Below are 13750 nucleotides of genomic sequence, written 5' to 3'. Positions count from 1 at the left end.
GAACATTTATTGCTCCCATTTCTACAATTTGATTTGGTGGAGCACTTAGCTTTTTCCACTGTTGCCAGTACAGAATTCACATGTCTTTGAAATCCAAAGTCTTTGCCAACAACTGCTTTGCTGTGTTGTAGCTGATAACACTGTTGAACATTACATATAGCCACCTTACACACCAAAACATATACTAAGTCACAGAGTGGAATAAATACCCTCAAACTTGTAAATATACCAAGGTTAGCCACATACACGCATCATTCAGGGTTCAAACTCATTACCTTGTTGTTGCAAGCTCATTTCTTTATTCACTGAGTTATACTTCACATTGAAACACCAACACCAAACTGCACATTAACTAGTTAGCACAGCTGAATGACTGTCTTAGACCTGATAAATTGGCCATGTTGCAATTAATATGAACAGCATGATGGATAACGTGGTATTAAAATTTAACCCTAGATAAACACACACATTAATAAAAACACTGTTTTACTAAAGCAGCAGGAGCTGCAAAAACGTCACCAAACAAACGCGAATTAAGCGCGTTTGCGAATCTTACGCTAAATACAAGCAGTTGCATATAGTTTTTTACTTTTAGGAGTATGCTTAATAATGTGTTTTATTAACTCACTTGGTGCTTAGGGTTGACCTGGGGCCTCGAACTTCTGCACTTAGTATTGGGGGGTGAAATACATAACCACTACACTATCGTTGCACATCTAAATGTAGCACATGCAAATGAATAATACCTCATAGAATTGTACTTAAAACTATTTTACCCATACTATTGCCACAACACTAACAGCTTAGCTCATTAATGACATCTGTAATAATCGTTATAATCTCTACTTACCTACAGAAATTAAACGTTGCTCACATGTCAGGTCACTTTTACACAAAGCCACACTTGGCTAATTAGAACGCACCTGCGTGCTCCTAATGACGTGTCCGGCATACTCTCCGGCCTACTCACCTGCATTTAATTCACTAATTACAGTGTTACTTAAAAAGACCTTGCTTGGCTTTCTGTGTTGTTGGGAGATTCACAATTCTGGGTAAGTAGCCCTTAATGGTGAAATGTTTCATAATCTCTGCAGTTTATTGCTGTACCTTGCTCAACACTCATGTTTATTTGTAGTAAAAGATATTGGTGAGATACAGATAGAAAATTATGCTGAAAGGTCATAATGGTTAAGAATTTTATGTTGAAGGTTAGTGGAAAAGTCTTTAATTAGCTGCAGAGTTTGAATATTGAGGCAACTGTGTAGACTTGGGATGTGTCTCTGCATAGATACCTCTCGACTGTAGTGACACACATAAAGATTATCCATCTATATTGATTTATTTTGTACCTGTTTACCCTCCCCTCCACAGATCTTGGTCCTGGATTGTGTTTTTTGGGTGTCTAGTGATTGCTTATTGACATTCCACATTTGTCTGTGTGTGTGGTAAGTAGAAACCAGATATTGTTTTATTACATACCCCTTGTTAAAATACTTTGCATTAAGAATGTCCATACTGTTTTTTGTTTTTTTTCTCTTTTCTTTTTCTAATACCTTTTATTTGAAGTGTGGTTTTTCAGACCCTACCTTAAAGACACATTAACACTCTGTGCTTGAGTCATTAAGGAGAGCAAAGGATAAAAAATAAGTAAATGTTCTAGTGGACAAAGCATGTTACAATGTAAGGGGTCAATGTTGTATTTTTGTTATTTTTTTTTTTTGAACAAAACATAAATATCTTCACATTTAAAAGATCAGTGGTCAAATCATGTGCAAGCTTAGTCAAGGGTTGATTATCTAAGGTATGGTTATTCAAAATGGGAATATGAATAGACATGGTCTGGTGTGTTACTGAAATGGTTTATATGTGTAATAATAGGGGAAAAACCATGCCTACCTGTATTTTACCTTTACAATGTGTGTAGGAAGTATAGCTTCATGCCTCCAAGTTTAGCCTTAATGTCTTTAGCTAAATGCACGTTAATGGGGTAGTTTAAATCAACAGCCTAATGTGGCAACATAATTGATGTTTGGTTTTTCTACAGTTTATTGATCAGCACATATAGTGTTGAGAAGTGCACATTATTGACACTATTTGTTTTTCTTATATCTACAGCCTTTAGATTACACTTGGCCTGCAGTGCTGGCTTTTCTGCCATTGCACTTCCTTTTGGAGTTGGTGGATGTTGCTATGGTGAAGGGTGTTTTCAAATGTAAGTAGTATAGTGCTATCTGCACTAAAATGTGATTGACCAGTGAGTGTGCTCCATACAATAATGTCGTCGTTACTAAGCCTGCAATGTGTGGTTGCACAAACAAAACATATGGGCAGATGCTAGTTATGTAACATATGGGTTTGGTGTTTCAAATTAAGTCAAATAGTGCATTCAGAATCCTAGGTATAGTCCAAACACACAAGCCATTATTATACACTATAATATTACTGGCTTTTTTACACATGCCAATACATTGCTCAATCTCTTGATATCAAAATGCAAGTTGTCTGACCTAATATTGCCATATTAATTTGTTGCCTTTCGTTCAACAGGGTGTGTTGGCGTGGATTTTGGATTTGTGCAATTCGTGTCTCACTACATGTTGTTGAATTTCTCCAGAGCTCCAAGCCTGCTTATGTCTCTCTTCAGTCTGGCCAGATTGTCATCTCTTAATCCAAGGAATTTTTACACACACAGACCATTACCTTGTTTGCTTTGTTTTTGTCAGCACATTTGAATTCATATATGTAATAAATCTAGCCTATGCTGCAAATGTGTCAGCAATCAGTTGTCATGCCATTTTGTACCATTACTACAGTGCACTGATTAATATTTTAATACCCATAAATCCATGTGTAGTGCTTTCAAAACTATTGTGGAACAGGTTTTATTTTAAATGAATATATGAAATCTAGGTGTGGTTATTTTATCCTTTGCCACAGATACACCATAGCCTACAAACACGCTCAATGGGGTAAATGTATAGTTTTAGAAAATGGCTATAGTGTGGAGGTTTGTATGTGTGTTTGGTGCTTAGTAGTAAATTGTTTGGACACTTTCAGCTTTTAGAGCGAACATGTGATGTGCGTAGGAATATAGGCATCACATTACAGGTAAATGTATATAAAGAAAGCAAAAATGTTAGCAGTGTCAGGTCACACACTACCAACTTTTGGCCCTTGGCCAAATGGGATAACAATATTTTTTGCTTGTGCTAGTGGCACTTTGTTTCAAAGTGTTCCAACACCCACATGCCAGACACAAACCCCACACTAACAATTATGGGGAATGCATTAGGGCACTAAGCTAGTGGAGTCTTGCTACAAGGCCATAATAACATCACCTAGGGCCTGAATCATTAGTAATCTTCTTATATTGTGCAAAAGGTAAGATGCTTATTGTTACGAAGAAACGGGGAGATAAGAGTGAAGCAAAGATGGATTTTCATCCTAGCGTAAGAAATTCGTCACTTATGCAGTGGCTTTTGCTTCTTATCTCCCTTTTCTGAGCATGAACAGAGTGGATTAGCTTAAGATAAGCAAAAAATGACAGATAAGATCCTTAATGAATCAGGCTCCTAGTTTGCTAATTGGTCAAGGCAGCTATATGTAAACTTACAGCCACCATAGATACTCCACATGAGAACTAGTTACATTAGTCTGATTACCCATTGTTAGGCAGCAGTCACTTGATATGTTTGCTGAACCTGATAATGCAGGTCTCCAATGTTATTGTGGTGTAGAAATGTGAAATTTATTCTCAATACCATTTTCATGTAGCTTGCCCTCTTAAAGTGGAAAGTAGTGACAAATTAACATTCCACCTTTGTTTCTCTTCAAAGTGTGTGTTGTAATACCACCTATGTCTGTTTAAACATGCTAGTCAATGTTAACAATAATTTGCAGCATTTGTCCATGCCTTGGGCAAGGGAAGTACAAAGCCTTAATGTACAGATATCCTCCCTTTAGGATTATGGCTCCATGTTCAAATTCCTTTACCACCATCTAATCCAGGGGTGGGCAAACCTGTCCTCAAGGGCCATATCCAGTTCATGTTTTTAGGATTTCTTTAATCATGTACAGCTGAGTTAATCTATTTGGCTGGGTCAGTAATTATCCCACCTGTTTCTACAGACAGAAATCCTAAAAACATGAACTGGATATGGCCCTTGAGGACAGGTTTGCCCACCCCTGATCTAATCCAAGAGTGTTGGGCCGAGCACACAGTATTTTGAGGGATTAATGTCTGGTAGATATAGTTGATGTTTACATTGTTAGGTGAGGCATCCAGTTTTTTGGGCTTAGAGGGTGAACGTGTGCAATGGGTACCTGTGTCTGTATTGGCAAGAAATCACAACATACCAAGCTTCACATGATAATATGTTGCCCGTTATATAAAATTGCTTGGCCTTGCATAAATGTTTTCCAAAACTGGAAGGGAGCCAAATCCAAGTGACGTGCCCACTTTAACAATGAATGTATCAGTGTACATTACGTAAGAAACTCTAGGGTCTGTTTGTTATAATAATGTATTCAAGGTTCCAGATTGGTTTAAACTATCATGGATTGGGGGGATCAGATCATAGAGTTTGGAAAAGCCTTTACAGGATAGAGGAGTTTGGTGGACAAACTACCTCTTGGAGTCTACTTACTTGTATTACAGAGTGTGCTTCTTTGCCTGACCAAACCATATCTATACTCCAAGCTTTTTCATTTGCGTCTTACATGATTAGTCAGACACACAGCACTACATACACCCTTATAGTGTGTCAAACTGTCACGTTAGTCTGTATTTCTTGATCCGAATCAGGGACCCTTGGGATTACCTGCAGCAGGTCTGAATCTGAACAGAGCAGCCTGGATGATCTTCTTGCTCATGTTCTTGCTGATTGTCCAATCTAGCAGGGGAATGAGCAGTCTGAGAATGTGGACACAAACACTGATTTTGTAATGCAGCCAGAAACACTGGGGCCAATAACTATCCACTGGAGAGAAGTGTGTTGTTCAGGCAATGAACAGATCACAGCAGCAGCTTTAAATGGTTTGTCCCAAGCAACTATTGGCTGAGCACTTAATGGGATCACAGGTGCTGAATCTGGTTGATCTGGAATGATCACCTGACTGCATCCAAGATGCCTGTGCACATGCAGCAGAACAAACAGTGTGTGTTTGATTACAAACGGAGCTGTGGAGGACGGGAATGTTGCTGAAGACCAGAAGGCACCCAGGTAGCCGTGATATGACAGCGGCTGATGGGGTAAGTGCACCTAAGATCCAAATGTGAGACCCAACCTATATGTGCTTAGTGCAATAAGGTCATGGGGTTACATGTAAATAACTGTTATGCCAAATGACGTCGAGTGTACCACACACTGTGCATTAGCACTAATCTTAAATACAAATCCCTTATTAGATTTTTAGAATTAGCACAGATTCGTACCTGTACAAAATAGTAGTTCATTCGTCTGCAGCCAAGCCTGTCCCCACCACTAGGGGCAACAGGGAACACCATACTTTCGGAGTAGACTCCGGGTTTTGTGGTACTGGCTGCTGGGATTCCTAACATCAGGAAGTCCTCCTCTCCCGCGGGGGCTGGATTTTTTTTTCGTAAAAAAGAAAAATGGCTCCTTAAGACCCTGCACAGATTACCGTCGCCTGAATGCAATCACTATCAAGAACCGCTACCCTCTTCCCCTTATTACAGAACTGTTCGATCGCATTCGGGGTGCTAAGATCTTCTCCAAATTGGATCTCAGAGGGGCTTACAATTTGATTACTCAACCGAAGGAGTGATGAGTGGAAAACGGCATTCAACACCCGCGACGGGCACTACGAGTACCTAGTGATGCGCTTTGGGCTCTGCAATGCTCCTGCCGTTTTTCACGATTTTGTCAATGAGATCTTCACGGATCTTCTGTACCAATCCGTGATTGTCTACCTGGACGATATTCTAATATTCTCATCCGATCTATACTCTCATCGTCTCCATGTTAAGGCGGTCCTCCCCGTCTCAGGAAATATTCTCTATATTGGACAAATGCCTCTTTGAATGTTCTCAGGTTCCCTTCCTCGGTTATCTGGTTTCAGGCACTGGTCTCAAAATGGGCCCCAAGAAGGTAGAAGCCATCATCAACTGGCCACTTCCTGCTGGTCTGAAAGCTACGCAACGCTTCATCGGCTTTGCCAACTATTACCGTCAGTTCATTAAAGGATTTCCTTCCATCATCTGTCCTATCACGGCATTAACCCGCAAAGGTGTCTGCTACAAATCATGGCCTACTGAGGCAATAATGGCCTTCAAGACCCTTAAGGAGGCATTTATTGCAGCTCCCATCTTCAAACAGCCAGACCAGTGGAGACCTTTTCTTCTTGAGGTTGACGCCTCTTCTGTAGGAATTGGGGCTGTCTTGTCCCAAAGATCTTCTTCCGGCACTCTGGAGACTTGTGGATTCCTTTCTAAAAAATAAATTACGGTGGTTAATTAAATTATGGGATCAGAGACAAGGAGCTCTTGGCTATTAAAATGGTGCTAGAAGAATGGCGCTACCTTCTCGAAGGGGCAATACATCCCGTAACCGTGATGATAGACCACAAGAACCTTACCTACCTCCAGGAGGCACAATGTCTCAACCCTCGACAGGCTCGCTGGTCTCTTTTTTTTCACGGTTTCAACTTATCCTTACTTTTCGTCCTGGTATCTAGATCATTTCAGAATACGGATTCCCTAGCCTTCTCAGACAACAAAACCATTCTGAATCCTATTCAGGTGGTGACTATTACCAATTCCTCATCCATCTCTCCTTCTTCTGGACGCTCCTTCGTAGAACCATACCTCCGCCCTAAATTACTATGCTGGGCACACAAATCTAAGTTTGCAGGTCATGCTGGCTACAAGAGGACGAAGGAATTCCTTTCCAGATACTACTGGTGGCCTACTCTGGGTTCTGACGTTCGTAAATTCGTGTCAGCATGTTGTATATGTGCGCGTCACAAGACTCCTAGATAAGGTCCCCCTGGTCTTCTCCTTCCTCTTCCCATTCCCGACTCTCACTGGATCAGTATCACAATGGATTTCATCACCGATGTCCCTCTGAGTCACAACTACAATATCATCTGGGTCGTGGTAGATCGCTTCTACAAAATATCCCACTTCATCCCTTGTAAAGCTCTTCCCTCAGACCCTAGGCATACAGACCTGTTTTTTTAAAATATATTCCGCCTCCAAGGGTGTCCCCAGGAGATCATCTCCAATCGGGGGGTACAATTTTTCGCTAGGTTCTGGAGAGCCTTCTGCACCAGGATTGGGGTTAAACTTAAATTCTCTTCTGGTTACCACCCTAAGACGAATGGACAAATGGAGCGAGTGAATCAGGACCTGGAGTGTTTCTTGCGGTGCTTTGCCTCTGACCATCAGACCTCCTGGAGTGACCTCCTTTACTGGGCCGAATTTGCTCAAAACAACCTCCTACATTCCTGCTCAGGCCATTCACCTTTCTTCATTGTCTATGGGAGACATCCTACTCCTCCTCTCTTATCTGAGGCTCCACTTTCTCCTGTGCCGGCTGCTGACTCCCTCATCCATGACTTTTCACAAATCTGGACCCAAACTAAAACAGCACTTTCTACTTCAGTGCAACGACATAAGAGAGCTGCTGACCGCCGTAGGAGGAATCTTCCAGTTTTGAAGGTGGGAGATCGTGTGTGGCTGGCAACTCGCAACCTCCGACTCAAAGTTCCATAAATGAAATTGGCTCCCAGGTTTATCAGTGCTTTCAATATTTCTCAAATCATTAATCCTGTTTCTTACAAACTCTCATTTCCTCCTTCCCTCAAAATCCATAACAGTTTCCACATTTCCTTGCTGAAACCTCTAGTCCTCAACGAATTCTTCAAAGAACCTGTCTCTCCTCCACCCATCAAGACCTCTCTGGGAGACAAATTTGAAGTACAGAGAATTTTGAAGATCCGCTTTGTTCAATGCAACCTCCCAGTATCTAGTATACTGAAAAGGCTGTGGTCCTGAGGAGAGATCCTGGGTCCCAGAAGCTGATCTTCATGCTCCTCGTCTCCTTGCCAAATTCCGGTAGAGAACTAGTCTTTCTTTGAGGCAGAGGAGAAGGGGTACTGTCAGGCGCAGTCACCGCTGATCCCCTGTCAGTCGGGGACGGATGCCTGCCTTCCGGTTCGCAGCGCTCTGTTGCTAGGCAACAGACGAGCTGCGACTTACGCTGTCTGGTTCTGTCAGGCGCTACTCTACGCTACTCTCCCCTCCTGAGTGCCGCCTCCTGGCTTCACCAATCACCACCTAGCTGGCCTTATTTAAACCGGCTCTGGCGCCATTAGGGTGCCAGAGTAACAGGTTCTATACCTTGTGTTCCTGGTTTTATCCCTGCTCCAAGTCCTCCTGATTGTGCTCCCAGTGTTCCTGCTTCCTCGTTGTGACCCGGCTTGACAACCATCCCTCGTTCTGTGTGACCCATTCTGCTCCGCGACCTCGGCTTGTTGACCATCCATCTGGATTCTCCCTGGTACCTTGCATTTCCGATTGGCTTGACCCGGACCGTCTGACCCTTCTACACGACACCGGCAACTGGCTAGTAGGACCGCGACCTGTGTACCCTGTGCAGCGAAGTCCAAACCTCCTTGCGGGGGTCCCTGACGAATATCAGGGGTACGTTAGACTCCGCCCCTGCTAGTTCAGTAGCGCTAATACCGGTTAGTGTCTTGCTCTTGTAGTTCTCAATAGGCCTACAGCCTGACACTTTTATCTCTGGCAGAACCCTCCAGTTACCGGTGGTGTCTGTCATTCCAACCGCCAACACTGTCAACTGTGGCCTGCATCCTGCCTCTCAGCCACTGTCTCCAGTGCCGCCTATGACTGGCCAGCCGAACTTCTGGTTTTCGACGCTGGACTTATGGTAGGCGCAAACACTGATCAGCACTGGTTAGATTATGCGTGGAGGTAGGTAAGAGGGAATCTAGCTCTCCCCCACCCTCTCTGCTCATCCTCACAGATCCCACCACTCTATGATTTGATTGGGTCCACTGACTCAAACCAACACCTCAGCACCACCTCAAAGGGGAAGGAGAGACCAAAGGGAGACCTTGAGCATTGCTAGTACTTCCCGTCCACCATACTTGGCCCCTCCACTACTGCCCACAGCTCCAGGTTCTTTTACATAAAACTATGCAGCACTTTGTGGTGCTTACATTGCAGCATAAGACCTGGATATCCTTGGCATCCTCACAGGTCATTTCTGCCTAATAATAGCCTGACACCACACTGAAGGCCTAGCATAAGCTCTGCACCGACCCTGACCAGGGGCATGGTTGCAGCTTTATTCTAATAGGACCAGTACAAAACCCTGTTACATCTATTTCTATAATGCACGGTATCCTGGATATCATTGATTGATCATTTGTATGGCACGGCCATCCATTTCAAGTGTCTCCGGATCGTCACATTCTGCCAACACTATTGTTCTATACTCTGGGCTTCCTATGTTATTCTAAACATCATTGACTTGCGGGAGAGGGTTACTCATTTATCTGCTACCCTGAAAGTACCCCCACATTCGGTCACCACTGCTGTCTTTTTCTTTGAAACTTGTTGTCAGCCCAACCTTTAATGGTACACAAGCAGATAAAGCAGTCAATACTGCAGACACACAGCATGTTTTCTAGAAGCAGCAAGGTGAGTCATCCCCTACTTTGGCTCCAGAGTGACTTGGACCCGGACTCTCCACAACATACTATGGCCTAACTCATGAAACAAGTAAAGGCAACTATTCCAACTGAACTCATTAGGATTACGCATGGACTCCCTTGAGCGTACAACAGATGAACTCTGTTCATTCCAAACTCAAACTGACCAAGACATAACAGCTCTTCGTGGTGAACTCGACCTTCTCAAGGAACAATTTGAGAATCAAGAAATAGCTCCGACTGTAATAATTTCAGACTCAAAAACCTCCCAGAGTCTGTCACGCAGATGATATTTCCTCTTACCAACAAGGCCTCTACAATTCTTTGGTACCCGATATGTCAGCCTCTTCTCTTGGACTGGACTGTGCACATCGGGCCAAACTTAAACCATCCGTTCCTCCTTGAGACATTATAGTGTGCCTACACTATTACCCTGCAAAGGAATAGATTCTACTTGCAGCCCGTGACCAGCAAACTATATCCTACTCCGGGACTACTTCACTTTTATTTCAGGACTTATCACCCATTACGCAGAAGAAAGGCCGCGACCTCAGTGAAATCACCTAGTGCCTACAATCTGCTGGTGCCAGGTACTGATGGGGTTTCCCTTTTCAGTTTTCCTTCACTCACAATAATCACAATTACTCACTCAAATCTCACACACAATGCCAGGAACTTTTGCATTAGCTGAAACTCACTGACTCTATGGGTATTCCCTCCTCATCACAATCTGCCATTAGAAAGTGCCATCCGCAAGCAGAATGGTCCTCCTCATAAATAATCTTGTTAGTACCCCTTTGATGCAACTTGTTCTCTGACCACTGCAATGACGGTGTTTAGTGAGAATCTCTAACAGATAATTTCACCAATAGACAATGATGTTAAAGTTACTACCTTGATGACTTTACTACTTACTGTTTCCAGATTGTCGCTATGTCTTATATAAGCCACGTGTTAACTTGTCTCTCATGAGTTTACATTGAATGTATGTCCTTTGAGGTTTCCCTGGAGCGTGAAACGCTTGGGAGCTCCCCTCAGCCTGTATATCACCCTTGCGGACACTTGTGTCCACTTCCCTCCCTGCACTCGTGCTCCCAAAAACCTCCCTTCTCTGACATTGGGTTAACACCATGTGTAATTCCTTAATTTGCTGTTGTTTGAATGTTTGATTCTCACATTGCTTTTTGAGACACTTACTTTGTTATAACCATCCCTTGCTGTCCATCTTAGAGATCTATCCTCCACTCTTCCTATTTCTTAGTACCTTCTAACCTATTGCTTTCCTCCCGCGGTCTGGCCCTGGTCCCCTGACCTGTCCTCAGTCTCTTTTGGCTACCCACGCCTCCTCTCCTCATTACCGGTACCCATGTTTTACATTTCATTTCGAGCATGGACACATTTCCCCATTCCATGCTCTCCCTGTCCACTATAAAGTAACGGTTCTCCTCTCACATCCTCTCTGCTTGGACCCTCCATGACTCTTGGAATCCTCTCTCTGAATGCCAATGGCTTGAACTCCCCTGAAAAATGCACTATGGATCTCCAACATTTTAAAACTCACTGTGCAAACCTGGTTTTTACACAAGAGACTCAATTTAAGATCCCCCACCTGACCTGTAAGACATATCCCAGCACTAACTATGCATCCACAGGTAGCAAACAAAGAGGTACTGCCATCATTATTAATCATAATCTATTGTTCTCCATTGACAATCTTTTTGCTGACCCACTGGCAAGATATTTCAATCCTGTAGGGTCCCTCGGACTCACTAAACTCACTCTAGTTTATCTTTATGCTCCTAATGTGGGGCAGGGTGCCTTTCTCAGTGGCAAATGAACTTCTTTTGCTCAAGGACACGTTATTGTCTGTGTTGACTTTAACACCACGCCGGACCAAGGTATGGATCGCTCCTTCGTGTCCTCCTCCCCTTCCTCCTCACACCAAGAATCTAGAGATGTAGCTTCACTGCATTAATCTCATGACCTTCATGATTCATGATGACTCTCCCACCCCACAGGTAGACACTATACCCATTTTTCAGCTCCCCACAATATATACACTTATATTGACCTCATTCTCATTGATTGTTTAACCATGCAAGCTCTTATTGACTCTGACATTTCCCCAATAACATGGTCAAACCATGCCATGGTCTCTCTCGAGATTGCCCTACTTCGCCCTCGTACTTTCCCTTACAAACTGGAGCCTAGATGATACCGTGCTGGGGAAACCTGTCCAGGTGTCCTCAGATTACAACTCCATTAATAATTTTGTCTCTATCAACTCCTTTCCAGATATCTCCCCTGCTCTCCTTTGGGAAGCTTATAAGGCCTTCATACGTGGCATGCTTATTGGTCTATCAGCTGCCTGATGCAAGGTCAAATTGACTGGCTGAATGGGAGACTCAACATTCGTCGTTTACGGTCTTCCGTTATGTTACGGTTCCCAAATGTAAAACCTGGCTTAAATTAATTTCCCTGTGCATTCAACTATACCAACTGCTCTCTAAAAAGGAACCCAAAACTCTTCAATGGTTACGCTAAAATTATTATGAAAAGGGAGATCGTGCGGATAGAATACAAGGCCTAAAATTAAGGGATAAAGGTATGCGCAATCACATATCCTCTATTAAGACCCCTACAGGAGACATCACATATGACCGTAAAGTCACTGCTTATACTTTTAAGAAATTCTTTCAAGAACTCTATATTCTTAGTCCCACTCTAAGATCACTAATTTACTCTCTTCCCTCCATCTACCCAAACTTATTTCGTCTGATTTAGACTCTCTGAATCACCACAGAAGAAATTGGCCAAACCATTAAATAATTGAAAAATGCCTCGACCCCGGCCCCGAAGACACCTTCTGTACCTTCTGTACTTTTTTCACACCCTCCCCATTAAGGTCCCCTCAAGTTCCTTCTCCATCAGCTAGCCCCTAAATTTATTTGGTCGGCAAGCAAGTCGAGAATTCACATGAACATCCTCATTAAACCCTGTCAGGATGGGGGGCCTTGGAGTCCCTCATTTTCTTAAATACTATCGAGCCACTCATCTCACCCAGTGTGTCCTTCTTCATTCGACTCCCCACCTCAGAGTCTGGATTGATGTTGAAGCTGCTCTCACCAACACTTATTCTACAGCCTCAATCCTGTTGTTAAAGCTCCACCACCACCACCTCCCCCTCTCGCCTCTCCCTACCAACCTGGTGTTCTTGCTCACAAGCTGGTCCTACAGAGTGACATCATATGATCTGGCTCCTAATACCTGGCGCATGGAATCCTTCCTTCCCTACAGGTACACACCCGACTCAATAATCATTTTGGATAAGACGTGACCTTAAATTCCTTAAGGAAATAGCCCCCTTTCAAATGTTCCCTACATTTGCTCACCTACAAACTCAATACCGTATCCCCTCCTCTTGCTTCTTTCAATATTTACAGCTTCGCCGCTTTTATGACACAATTAGATGTACAGTGACTGATATCCACCAGACTTCTCCTTTAGTATCCTTTTGCTCTCTTCGCTCTTCCTCCAGAGCCCTCATCTCCACCTTCTATTGTGTCATTCTACAACACAAACACCCACTTAAAGAGCCACGTGAACTCAAATGGGAGGAGGACATGTGGGTGATGCTCGCTCTGGAGGACTGGGACAAAATTCATATGAATGTGGCCAAAACCTCGATTTGTGTAGAATTAGAGAAAATGCTCACAAAATCTATCATCAATGGCATATGGTCCCACACAAGCATCATATTATCAACCAAGTGCCTCCCTATTGTGTTGGCGCCTTTGTGGTAAGGTGGGTACCCTGTCCTATGTTTGGTGACACTTTCTGAGTTTACTTTCCTTCTGGGCATCTATTCATCGCTTTATCTCCAACATTACTCAGGTTTCACTTCCTGCTTCTCTTTCCTACTCCTTACTATCAGGCCCCCTGCCCAATGTCCCTAAACACACTCAAAAGCTCATCACACATATACTCAGTGGAATCAAATGTCATCTTACTTTATCTTGAAAAAATCCTGAACCCCCTCATCACTTTTCCA

General features: G+C 43.2%; 1 protein-coding gene and 1 long non-coding RNA gene across 2 annotated transcripts in view; both read left to right on the top strand.

Moving 5' to 3' along the window:
• Window positions 1-945: 945 nt before the first annotated feature.
• LOC142103768 (uncharacterized) lies at window positions 946-2779 on the top strand. Its single transcript, XR_012679431.1, has 3 exons — window positions 946-1445; window positions 2116-2212; window positions 2548-2779. It is a non-coding gene; the product is annotated as an uncharacterized LOC142103768 (long non-coding RNA).
• Window positions 2780-5981: 3202 nt separating this feature from the next.
• The window catches only part of LOC142110918 (vomeronasal type-2 receptor 26-like), a 98938-nt gene continuing 91169 nt past the window's right edge, over window positions 5982-13750 (top strand). The window contains exons 1-2 of the mRNA XM_075193786.1: window positions 5982-6383; window positions 8731-8912. Coding sequence (XP_075049887.1) covers window positions 5982-6383; window positions 8731-8912 — 584 coding nt within the window. The remainder of the gene's footprint in view (window positions 6384-8730; window positions 8913-13750) is intronic.

This window comes from Mixophyes fleayi, chromosome 1 (assembly GCF_038048845.1).
Source record: "Mixophyes fleayi isolate aMixFle1 chromosome 1, aMixFle1.hap1, whole genome shotgun sequence".
Classification (NCBI taxonomy): domain Eukaryota; kingdom Metazoa; phylum Chordata; class Amphibia; order Anura; family Limnodynastidae; genus Mixophyes; species Mixophyes fleayi.
The sequence above is the reverse complement of the archived record's forward strand: the minus strand, read 5'-3'. Positions and strand labels throughout refer to the sequence as shown.